This window comes from Borostomias antarcticus, assembly GCF_949987555.1.
Source record: "Borostomias antarcticus genome assembly, chromosome: 9".
NCBI classification, from domain to species: domain Eukaryota; kingdom Metazoa; phylum Chordata; class Actinopteri; order Stomiiformes; family Stomiidae; genus Borostomias; species Borostomias antarcticus.
In genome coordinates this window covers 4,969,103-4,981,921 of record NC_140242.1, presented here as the reverse complement: position 1 = coordinate 4,981,921, position 12,819 = coordinate 4,969,103, and the positions used below count along the sequence as shown (strand labels likewise).

At 48.2% G+C, this 12,819-nt stretch overlaps 1 protein-coding gene across 1 annotated transcript; it reads left to right on the top strand.

The window, feature by feature from the left end:
• Nucleotides 1–1,866: 1,866 nt before the first annotated feature.
• ccnt2a (cyclin T2a) lies at nt 1,867–12,613 on the top strand. The gene is given in 11 exon segments (XM_084442805.1): nt 1,867–2,031; nt 2,805–2,886; nt 2,970–3,098; nt 3,650–3,710; nt 4,580–4,642; nt 5,140–5,185; nt 6,835–6,998; nt 9,154–9,224; nt 9,327–9,743; nt 9,745–10,456; nt 11,037–12,613. Coding segments are annotated over 11 exon segments (1,968 nt in total). The 5' UTR covers nt 1,867–1,873; the 3' UTR covers nt 11,102–12,613.
• Nucleotides 12,614–12,819: the final 206 nt, after the last annotated feature.

Below are 12,819 nucleotides of genomic sequence, written 5' to 3'. Positions count from 1 at the left end.
TTTTTTATAGTTTTTTAGAAATGTAACTTTTTTTTACTATTTTTAACTATTTTTTGTCCATTTGAAACTGCATGAAACTGCTTTTGGAATGTTCAGTAACTTTATGTTTTTATAGTGGTAGCAGCAGTTGCTTTGAAAATATCCACACATTTTGTAAACTGCTGGTACTCCTACAGTTTTGACAGATATTATATACCGGTCTTCGCCGGTAGGTGCATGGAGATTGCCCAGTCCGTAGTAGGCTAGTACTAGCAGTAGCCGTTACATACAGCTGCAGCAGCTAGCCCACCTCACATTTTCTCCAGGAAAAGGACTTTCTAGTTTATCAGACATTATTTCATGTCATTTCAATTCACAGCTATTTCAGTGGCATGACTAGCTTCCGCCCTACCAGTCCTGAACAGAAACAAGCCAGCCACGCACATAAGCCAGGCTTGACCTGGCCTGGTTCTCCTATGTGACCTCAGAGGGGCTCCGTATAATCATACACGTCTCGCAGCCGTTCTAACATGCGGATTTCTCTCTACAGGTGGCAGTTTTACATGCACTCAATAAACTTTTCTTAAACGGAATATTGACAATGTTCTGGTTGCGCGCGGCCATGTAACCACCATCTCGGGCATCTATGGTTTCGCCGGTCTAGAGTGGAAGCGCGATGACGCATCGCATAATCATCCAGTCTGGACCGGAAGACCAAGAGTTGTTGTAATGTTTTTACTGTAGGCTGCACATGGTGAAGTTTCTAGTAGATAACATTCGCGATGGCATCACCAGGCATAACACCGACGAAAATTGTAAAAGAAGATCTACCGGTTAAGGAAAAATAAAGCAAGCGGATATTGGAGGCGCGCTCTACAGGCTCGAGCCGGATGATGGGGCTTGGCAGTGAAGTAAATAGATACCAGGCTCTCCTCCCCGAGGCTACGTTGTCCTCATGTAGTAACCCATACCTTTCGGCATGCCCTTGGTGGGAATCGAACCCTTGCCTCCCACGTGACAGACACCGTTCTAACCAGCTGCTACCTACTCGTGGACTCAGGAGAACCCAGTCTCACTCGGTTACACACATATATGCTCTCAATTCCACACACATTTAAAGTTTACATTATTATCGCAGTTGTAAGGCTACTGTACCCATTAAATGCAGAAGCCTATAGTCATGGATATTTTCTATGCAGTTATGGTAAGGGAATGGAAATCGAGAACTTGTAATTGTGTTGGTAAAGATATGAGTGGGAAGCCTCTCTCTCTCTCTCTAAGTGTATCAAAACAGTAGACCTAGTTTTCCTATGTTTTGTGTAAAAGGCCACTGGCCCTTCTGGTACCTAGAAACCTCACGTCAGCGCGCGCTCTGTGAGCGCACCCAAATAACATTCTTCCCGGGTTCTCTCAATGGAGCTCCTCTTCCTACATGTTTGTGGCTAACCGTGATTAGCATGGGGGACACGCGCATGCACACCGTTATTGTGGAACATATTAAATTGCGTAGGCGCTAATATGAATACAAAGCCATTACATTTCATTACTGCATTGGAAAACAGTTCCAGCAGGTAGCCTACTTTCTCCACCATGGCTCTCTTGACACCTGCAGCTGAACGCAACTAGGGTTGCCAGTTTGGTTAATAACCCCACACGAACGTTGTGTCAACAAACCCACAACATATATAGTTAATGTATCATTTTAATGGGTTAAGTACAGAACCTCGAAAAGCAGGTTGACTCTTGGGAAGTATCTCTCATTAAGGAGTTAAGAACACCGTGATGGGGGGTAATACGGTTGAATCTGGCAACCTTGAAGGAGGTTTCGTGTGCTGTTTGCGTGCCCCTGGCCCCCTACTCCTCGGTGTCCTCCTGCTGTACGTGATCTAGAGCCATGGCGGCGTGCCGGGGATCCTCGTCCAAGTGGTTCTTTACCCGGGAGCAGCTCGAAGACACGCCGTCTCGCCGTTGTGGAGTTGAGCCGGACAGAGAGCTGTCATATCGACAGCAGGCGGCGAATCTCATCCAAGACATGGGACAGCGGCTTAACGTGTATCCTTCTCTCATCAGCTAGCCTAGCGAGCACAACACCACACAGCTAGCACGGGCACAGCACTAGCACTAGCTAGCCAGCATCACCTCCTAGATAGGGATAGCTAGCCTAGCAAGCTTTCAACATGGCGTTGAAAGGTGGCTTCGGAGCCATGACGCTAGGCCCGTGGGTTTTAATCGTCTATTTGTCTCGCTCGGACATAAATCGGGAGCTAGCTAGCTTTGACCCAGTTGTGTAAGAAGGGTCTAACGTTAGCTAGATATCTAACTATTTGAGTTTTCTCAATGTGTGCTCGACTCACAGCTTTGAACTTCCACCAAAACATTGCATTGTTCAGGGCCTAACGGTATGCTTGCTAGTGCTAGCTAGCCTAGGTCGCAGACACCAGCCCACTATAGCTCGTACTAGGCTACTGTAGCACTAGATGATGTTAGGGTTAGTCTAGCTGCTAGCGGCTAGCTATCTCTCGACTAAATTGTCTGTCATCCATATTGCATCAATCAGTCTGTCCATTCACGCGAGTGTAATAAGTCGTCCACTAGGCTAGTGCTAGCTAGCACTACATCTTGTTGCCTGTTTGCTAGCTAACGTTATCCACAGCTTGGCCCACGATGATGCTAGCTACTTTCAGTTTTGTGAGCTGTTAATGCGTCTGAAACCGCGAATATTTGTAAGTTAGTTCGATATAACGCTATAAACGTTAGCTTGATAATGTTTTTTCATTTATGTCAACATGCCAACAAATATTACTCGACCTTAACCCACCTCCCAGTTCACAACTTACAATTAACACAGCTATTGTTTACATGCATAGATTTTATATGAACCACTCTTTCACCAAATTCCACAGAAATGTAAGTGTTGGCTTTAAATATAATTCATTTTGCAGCCATCACAGTGCCTTCAGAAGTCCGACTATTTTTGTTTGTCTTCTCAGATAATTTCTCCAGCCACCTTATTCTTGGCTGCAAAAGTCGAAGAGCAGCCTCGTAAACTTGAGCATGTCATCAAAGTTGCACATGCCTGTCTAAACCCTCAAGAGTCCCCGCTAGACACCAAGAGTAATGTAAGTGTGGGTATAACTGGGTACTGTAGGTCTCTGCGCCCTCCTCTGCTACTCCTTGTCTTCCCAATGGCTTCACCTGCCTGTGTTGAGTTGGTTTAAAGGTTTGAGATTAGAGCTATGTTGACTTGAAATAGACTATGGACCGGCCTGGATACAGCCTGGCCTTGTACCAGTGCGTGGCGTGCACAAGTTGAAATAGTAGTAAGTAGCCTTGAACCAGTGGCTCTTGAGCCTAGTGGCCCCTAATTGAAATGCCTCAGTTTAATTGGCATGACATTTGAGGGAGTCCAATCCCGCAGTAGATGTATCCACCTAGCTTTCCTCCAGGCCCACCATGTGTCTGCCTAGCTGAGGCTGAGTTCAGGTAGGTTATGTCACAGGTGTGTCTTGTCAACTGACAAGATGATGATATTTCTTCCCCTGGATTTTAGTCCCACTGGCTCTAGCAGCTAGAGAGCCTGTATGGATGCCCTTAGCAGGTGATGTGTAGGGGTGAGGAGGATAATAGACACATTACAAACGTCATGTGGTGATTGTCTATCAAACTTCAGGCCTACCTCCAGCAAGCCCAAGAGCTGGTGATTCTTGAAACCATAGTGCTGCAGAACCTGGGTGAGTAATGGTTCCTGGAGTGTGTGGAGAGCGAGAGAAAAAGTGAGCTTTAAGGGTGTTACTACTTACTATTCAGTTAATTTGCCTCATGTGAACTGTTTTTATATTGCCTAATGGCTTATATTTTTCAAAACAGTTTCTAGAAGCATGTTCATGGGTTGTTGTTTTCAATGTCCAAAGTAGACTACTGTGTTTGCCATCTCTCGCCATCTGTGGCTGTTTACCAACATCCAGGATTAGTAATGTAGTTGACCAACATCCAGGATTAGTAATGTAGTTGACCAACATCCAGGATTAGTTATGTAGTTGACCAACATCCAGGATTAGTAATGTATTTTACCAACATCCAGGATCCAGGATCCAACCATGCAACATCCAGGATTAGTAATGTAGTTCACCATGCAACATCCAGGATTAGTAATGTAGTTCACCATGCAACATTCAGGATTAGTAATGTAGTTTACCATGCAACATCCTGGATTAGTAATGTAGTTTTCCATCATCCAGGATTAGTAAAGTATTTGACCAACATCCAGGATTAGTAATGTAGTTTCCCATGCAACATCCAGGATTAGTAATGTAGTTTCCCACGCAACATCCAGGATTAGTAATGTAGTTTCCCATGCAACATCCAGGATTAGTCATGTAGTTTACCATGCAATGTCCAGGATTAGTAAAGTTAGACCTTCTATGGGCTGGCCCTATATCTTACCCAACATCACACCTGATTAGATGGCCCTGTTTCTCATGCAACCCCACCCAGTGTTGCTTTGAAGAATGACTTGGGGCGGGGCTGACTGATGTTTTCATGAATTCCATGTGACCCGTGTAGTACCTGTCCAACTCACCTGTCATGTATTTTGTTCCAGGATTTGAGATAACTATTGAGCACCCACACACAGATGTGGTGAAATGTTCCCAGCTCGTGCGAGGTAGAGGCTTCCTTCTTTGCTCTTCATGTCCTCTTCCCCACCTCCCCTGGTGTGAGTGGGTGGGGGGTGGGGGGGGTGCGTAGTGGGGGAAACAGCTGACATCATGCTTGTTTAACTGATGACCTTTGAGTAACTGTGATTAAACATGATGTTGCTGCTGTACATGGCAGCCGGTTTCCATGACACAGATCAAGCAAACAGACTTCCTGGACACAGTTAAAGCCCAATTCTACACTGCAAAACATCTTCAGTGGGGGGGGATCCTCCATTTAAAGTATTTTTGGTACATAATCCTGTCCAGAAACATCTACCTGTTGTAGATGGTGAAGGATGAGGCTCAATCTGGGTCAGGGAGACCAGCAGGTCCAGGGTCAGCCCCCGTCTACTTCCATGATCACCCTCATTTCAAGCATCAGTCATGTGTATCAAAAAGTAACCCTCTTTCTTCTCTCTCTCTCTCCCTCTCTCTCCCTCTCTCTCTCTCCCCCCCATCACAGCAAGCAAGGATCTGGCACAGACTTCCTATTTCATGGCTACCAACAGGTTGTTATCCTGACCTCCTTTGTTGCACTGTGACTGCACACTATAGCTTCCTGTAATGCAAGTACCCTCTGTGTCCAACGGCCCCTCCATGCGCTGGTGGCTCCAGTGACCCCTCCCCTCTCCCAGGCTGCCCCGCCTCTGGGGTGCGGGCCGGGGGTGTGCGGCGTCGCCAGCCCCGGTCGCGGTGCGGTGTATTGTACAGGGGACCAATGTTGGCACAGCGGGGTTGAATGCACAATGTGAAGTGTAGTGGTGCGTTGAACCCACACGTTTGCTCGGTTGCGAGTGCATATGTCTAAAACCCCCCCAAAAAAGACACTTTGGTAGCCTGAATAGCAGCTAAAGATTACAGATGTGTACATTACATAGACATGCCTCTGGTAAGTACCGCGACTCCTTTCTCCTTTTATATTCATTTGTGTTCTTGTTTTTTAAAATCTTGTAAAAAAGAAATTCCGTTTTAATTATTTGCTAGTGTGAAATGAAGTTTCGTAATGTCAGTCAACCAAATGCGTACTTTTATAATGTTTAGTTATATATTGATCTATATACTTAATAACCCATTAAGGACCTACATAATGTTCTCATCAACATGTTTGAGACAGTTCATTTAACACACTACTTCTTTGTATTGTAAAATCTCATAGATGTAGTCTACTTATTGACATGCACAATTTCTTCGCAGATAGTGTTTTTAACGATGTAGTTAGGTCCTTAATGGGTTAGTTGTAATGTAGTACTGAGATATTGGGGTGGGATGAATAATGTTTAATATACTGTGCTCGTACAAAACCCGCTCCACTCATATGATACAATGTCTGGATGTGTCTGTCTAAAGCTGCTGATGTTCCAGCATCCTCAGTGTCATTTGAAGATGAATAGCTCCTCAGTGCTTGACCTCCCTGACCAAGGGCGTGGTCAGCAGGGCACCGCTCTGTCCACTGCTCAGATAGATGTGTTAAACCCACAACACCAGACGTACATGTGTGTTAAGATGCGTAGGAGTTATTCAAGCCCTCTACTTTACATTTCTATCTGCAACGTTTACATCGCACTCTTCTGAATAATATATAATATAGACCTCCAGACATTGGGTACCATCCATGCAGGACCTCTCGTTATACAACACTGGCCATCTGTCAAGCTTTTAGTGTCTGAAAAGATCCTGGACTTAGTTCCCATCACCATAATAATGTAGTCATAACCTGAGTGGTGAATGTTGTCTGGGTTGTTGACTTTTCCAACAGTATTTGCAGTAGTTTTTGACTTGCATTCTCCCATGTCTAGGTCAAATGCTTTATGTTAAGCCATGATCTATTTATAATGTTTAATCATGATCTATTGTGCCTGATTTGGTATGTTGCTTGTGTAGCATAAAATGTCAATAAAACCAACACAGGCCTCTAGTACCACATCATCCCCTACAGAAATCATGTAACTCACTGCTATTCAATTTGGCCTCTAATCAAAAATTGTCAAGAGAAAGTTTAGGACGCCCCCATCTCTTGGCATCATGAATGTGATGTCGACTGTACAGTTGTGAACATGCTGATGTGAACTAGAGATCCAGCGGACTGACCGTGTCCGCCCCGTCTGTGTCCTCCCCCCCTCCTCTCTCCCCCATGTGCCCCCCCCCCTCCGGCCTCCAGCCTGCACCTCACCACCTTCTGCCTGCAGTACAAGCCCACCGTCATCGCCTGCGTCTGCATCCACCTGGCCTGCAAGTGGTCCAACTGGGAGATCCCCGTCTCCACCGACGGAAAGCACTGGTGGGAGTACGTGGACAACTCTGTCACGCTGGAGCTGCTGGACGGTGAGATGGACCACATCAGTGGTTCACTAACTTCTTCAATCAGGCCCCACTTGGGTCATTTGAAATATTTTCGGGCCCCACCTAGATTGGTAGAATTAATGAAAGGCTATTGTACAAACGTGGCTTTTCCTTTACTACTAATAACAAGACACAAAGATCCAATTTTAGTTTTATATTTTATTCAAAAATGAAGAAATTTGGTCACTGTGAAATAATTAGGCCTCAAACCTAAATGATAATAATTTAAATAATATATTAATCAACATTAGCCTTTTTTCCTTTTTTTTCACACCCCATCTGCAGTACCTCCGCGCCTCACTAGGGGGGCGCGCCCCACACTTTGGGAAACACTGGACAACATGATCAATGCTTGGGTGTGTGGTATAGTGGTGAGGTAGGGCTAGGGTCAGTGCTACAGACACTCATCATAGCTGACTCAATTGGAGAAAGAAATAGTGTTCGTTCCCCCTTATATCGAATGGTAATGAGTCCAGACAGACCTTTCTCCAGCGCTGGCGCAGTGTAAATGAAGTGTGGAGGTGGACCTGGCTATGCGTGACTGGCTACAGACACTGGCCATGCCTCCCTGACCTCAGAGCTGACTCAGTAAGGGGCAATGCATGGCTAGCTGGTCATTATTAAGAAATAAGAGCCCGACTGTGCTTTTGGATTTGCCGAGGGGTTTTGTAACACACTGAAAGACTCTTAATTTCCAATAATGACCGGCTGGCCATTATCCCGCTTATTACACGGCTACTCACCAGTGACAGAGAGACAAATTGGTTAGAATATATTTGATGTTTATTTTGTTTGTAACTAATGGGTGGCTTCTGCTACCAACTGTCAACGCTACACTGGCTCCCTGTAGCAGCTCCCATCCAGTTTAAAACTCTGGTGCTAGCCTAAATGGCAAATAAAGGAACAGCCCCCTCCTACCTCCAGGCCATGGACAAACCTTGCACCCCCCCCCGATCACTACGTTCTGCTACCTCGGGGTGACTGGTTGACCCATCACTCCGAGGCCCTGCGGTCGATTGACACGGCTCTTCTCTGTCCTGGCCTCGCAGTGGTGGAATTAACTGTCCACTGACATCAGGACAGCAGAGTTGCTGCCCATCTTTTGCCACAGGCTCAAAACTCTTAAGTGCCTATTGTATTTTTTATTAAGCTACTCTTGCACTTTGGCTTTAGCAGTAGATTATGCTCGTAGTCACTTGTTTAGAAAGGAGATTTACTTGTGAGTTCTGCCGAGTAGTAGGACACCGACTTTCTACTTTAAATGCAATTATTGTTTAATGCAATATTTAGATAAAAGCGTCTGCTAAATGACTAATGTAATGTAATGCAGGTGCTTATCAACATGGCAGCATTAAAGGAATACTCTGGAATTTTTGAACTAGGGCCTAATTTTCGACTTACCTATGATGTTTTTGACTGATGGAGAATCATGTTCAGTTAATTCCATGCTGTAGATAGCTTTGGGTCGTTCCAATTTCCACTGGTGGCTAATGCTAGTGCAACACAATGAAATGTCACGTTAGCCCGTCCAAAAAACACCCCCAAACACCCAAAGCGCACACAAAAACAAATTAAATATGAACAAAGGCTCTCGGGGATTCTTTTGTGTAATTTATCTTCAGTTTTACAACTGTGGTGTAATCCGTTCTGGTTTGTGGAACTTATATTTCTGTCTGTGAGTCGGCAGGCGGAGTAACACTCAGAGCCAGAGCTTGTCAATGTCAACAAAGTGCGAGCACGAGCGACAGAAATATAGATCCCCAAACCAGAACGGATTACACGATAGTTTGAATTCAAAACGGATGGTGAATAGACACAAAAGAAAAGAACAGCTACGTTAGCCTACTTATTTCCATTGAAAGTGAACTTTATGCAATGTAGCATAAAGTTATCCATGGTAGTAGCCTAGTAACGGCCTACACGTGTTCTTTCCCAGCGACTTGGTGCTAGATAACGCTTGATCAGTTGATCAGCAGCCATTATTGCTCTGTTGCCACTAACGTCGGTCAGTTATTGAGAAATAATTGACCTCAGAATGTCTATTGTCCAATCAGAATGGAGTATTTTGGATTTTGACCCGTGTAACAACGAGTTGGGGTTAGTTCTGCAGACACTGACCACGCCTCCCTGTCCTCAGAGCTGACCCACGAGTTCCTGCAGATCCTGGAGAAGACGCCCAGCAGGCTGAAGAGGATACGGAACTGGAGGGTAAAAGCAGGCGTCCTCCGCACATACTGACCAGGTAATGACCTCAGCACGGTCAGCTCCTCACCGCACTGTGCTCTGTCCCCCCCCCCCCTCCCCCCCCAGGCCACGCAGGCTGCCAAGAAGCCCAAGGGTGACGGCCAGTCGTCGGACAACTCCTTCCCCGCCGACCCCGCCATGGGCGACGCCCTCCCAGGGGTCTCCAACTCCGCCTTCTCCAAGGCCGCCGCCTCCTTCCCCGTGCCTCTCCCCACAGGGCCTCTCTCCCTGGACCGGCCCGCCCCCTTCCCCTTCCCGGCCCCCGGTGGCTGGCCCCAGGACCAGGCCCGGGGCTCCGAGGGAGGCTACCCGCTCCTGAAACAGGACGCGCCCGGCCTCCAGCAGGGGCCGCTGCCGGCCCTGCAGCACCCGCCACACAGACCCGACAGAGGGGCGGAGTTCAACCCTGTCAAACACGAACACAAGGGTGGTGGGGGGGGCGGAGGAGGGGGGAAGCAGCAGCAGCCTGCCTACCCCCCCCCTCCCCCTCTCCCTCCCCCCCCCCCCACCCCCGCCCCCGCCGGTCCCCGCTGCCCAGAAACTGTCCCTGGACAAGTACCGGGAGAAGCAGGCGGCGGAGCTGGCCTCGGCGCACAGGCGCAGGCAGGAGCCTCTGGGCCTGGACCCTGAGGGGAGGGACCCGGGGCTCCCACCCTCCACCGGCCAGTCAGAACACAGAAAACACTTTCAGCCACACCCCTTCCCCCAGCAGCCTCCGGGGGGCAGCAGCACCGCCTCCCCACAGAAGACCAAGCTGGCCACGCCCACGCCCGGCCACGACAAACCCGCCGGCGAACGGCGGGAGAGAGGGGCGGGCTCCCTGAAGCTCCGCCTCCCCGTCCCGTCGCAGGGCGGCTCCAGCAAAGAGGAGCTGAAGATGAAGATCAAAGTGTCGTCCGACAGGCACAGCTCCTCGGACGAGGGCGGGGCCAAGAGCAAGCATTCCAGCCCGCTGGTGAGCAAGGAGAGGCACCGGGACCGGGAGCACCAGCCCGCCCACCGCCACCACAAGCACGGACACAGCGGCAACGGCCGGGGGGTGCTGGAGGGGCCCGGGCTGCCCGGCGAGGGGGCGGGCCTGGCCCTCGGCTCCGCCTCCTCCACCTCCTCCTCACGCAAGAGGGTGTACCCCGAGTCTGGCTACAACCACCATTCTTCCTCTTCCAAAACCAACAGGAGCTCCAAGGGCACCGCAGGTAGTTGCTCCTCCCCCTCCCCCGGGTCCCCTGTAGTGCAGTGTTCTGTCCTGTCTGACGCTGCGTTACTTTTGTATCGGAAACGTCGGGATTCCCGTCAGGTCAGGTTCGACATCAAAGTCGTCATCAATACGTCACCTGAACTCGGGTTCTGATTTCCGCCATTTTACTTACTGAAAAAATCTCTTGATTTCATGGTCAGCTGCTGACATCAATCAAGATGGCTACATCAACAAGTGAAAGCTGTAATAAGACTGTTTATTAGCGCTTGTGTCTTATTTGTGTCTCCTTGAACCAGTCGTACACACAATACTGTCCAATGTCTTATCAGTGGACAATGTTGCTACAAAGTTCATATGCGCAAAATTGCATAGTTTATCTAGTTGGCTAGTGGGTTTTTAGCGTTTTTTTGCCTTTTTATTTCTGGAACGCATTCAACTGGGATGTGACGTCGTCCCGGGCACCAAATCCAGAGCTCCGATACAAAAGGAACGCAGCATGAGCCCCCCCCCCCGTAGTGCAGTGTTCTGTCCTCCCATCAGCCCTGCCTAACCTCCCCTCCCCCCCTGTCACCCCTCAGGTGGGCTACGGACGTCTCAGCACCCGGAGGCGGGGCAGGAGGTGTCTGGGGAGCCCAGACCCTGAGCCTCAGCGACCCGCCGGTCAGCACTACTCCTCCTCCTCAGACCACAGACTCACACGGCCTCACCCTCCACGCTCAAGTGCCCAGGGAATGAACTAGTGGAACCTTTTAGCCAGGCAGGAAGGTAAAGCAAAAAAATAAAAAAATAAATAGTGTTAAAGATGTCTCAACTTTTGAGAGAGAAATGTGATGCTTCCTGATCGTTGGGTCTTTTGGCAAAGCTGCTGTAATCCCGCCCATTTCTAGTATAACCGCTGCTTCTCCTCAACGTGTGTGCGTGCGTGTGTGCGTGCGTGTGCGTTCGTGCATGTGCGCGTGCGTGCGTGCATGGGGTGGAGGAGTATTATAAATACTGAAAAGGCAGGAAAGGTTCTTTCTCTTTCTTTGTTGTTTCTTTTCTTTCCTCCGTTTCTTTTTTCCTAACATGGAAGCTGTATTTTGGTTTGTCTGGAACGAGTCTCTGTTAGTTTTCTATGTATGTATGATCTGCATGTACCAATCAGCAAAGGGATGAAGCAGATTGCTGACTGTTGTTTACAGAAAGTGGAGGTAAATGTACAGTTTTGTATGTTTAAAAAGCTATACCACGAATCCTCAGGTCTGGAGCTGCTTTTAAGTATAACAAGATGTTATATATGGAAAAATGATTTATTGTAACTGGGTGTAGGGCTGCAGCAGCGTCAGGTGGTTCTGATGGCAGCGGTCCAGTGATGTGCTTCTAGCCTGTACTTGCTGAGTCTGCCCAGGGGAGGGCGCTCCTCCCCACCTGTAGGGGAGTCCAGACCCTTGCTAACCAACGCCTGGCATGTTGTCAGAGCACATGCAGATAACCAACGCCTGGCATGTTGTCAGAGCCCATGCAGGTTGGACGTTATTTTTTGGGATCTCCCTTGAAGACCTTAAGCTGGAAGCCAAAGGCTCTGCCTCAAGACTAAACAATGACAAGAGGACGATAATAATGCTATAAACGTTTACATAACCTTTGCTGTGAAGTGCATTTATAATTGTTCTTGGCTTGACGCTGTAGACCGTAGACACAGAACTGTAACATCATTCCTGTTAGTAGGATGGTTCCTTCCTGTTAGTAGGATGGTTCCTTCCTGTCAGGTAGAACAGCAGGAGCTGGTCATGGCTCCATAGTTGTCCCACCATTGTTGAAGATACAGTGGCTCTTATGCAGTTTTCCACAAGTCACTTTCCTATTGTATGGAATATATAATTCTCAAGTCATCTTGACACCCCTAGCCTGCCTATTCCACTGCGGTAAGTCCTTCATTTCAGTGTGCAGACTGGCGGTGAGGGGTGACCCCGGGGCTCGGCCAGTGAGGGGTGACCCCGGGGCTCGGCCAGTGAGGGGTGACCCCGGGGCTCGGCCAGTGAGGGGTGACCCCGGGGGTCTGCTCTTGGACGCGCAGCGGGACAGTCAGACGGGCTGGTGATGAGGCGAGCGCAAATCTGCACATCCAGTTTTTTTATTATTTTATTCTACAAATAAATCTTAAGGTACCTGCTACCTTACATATCACCAATTGTGTGTCTTTTTGTGTGTGTGTCACTGCTACATACCTAAAGTGTATATGCTGTGTGTGTTTGTATGTGGTTGTGAAAGCTGTATTTAAGGCCTTCATCCTCGGCTAGGAGAACCAGCAGACCATTCAGCATTTGTTTTGTACAAAATTCACAAATACCAAGCGACATCTAGAAATGTTTTGTATTACAC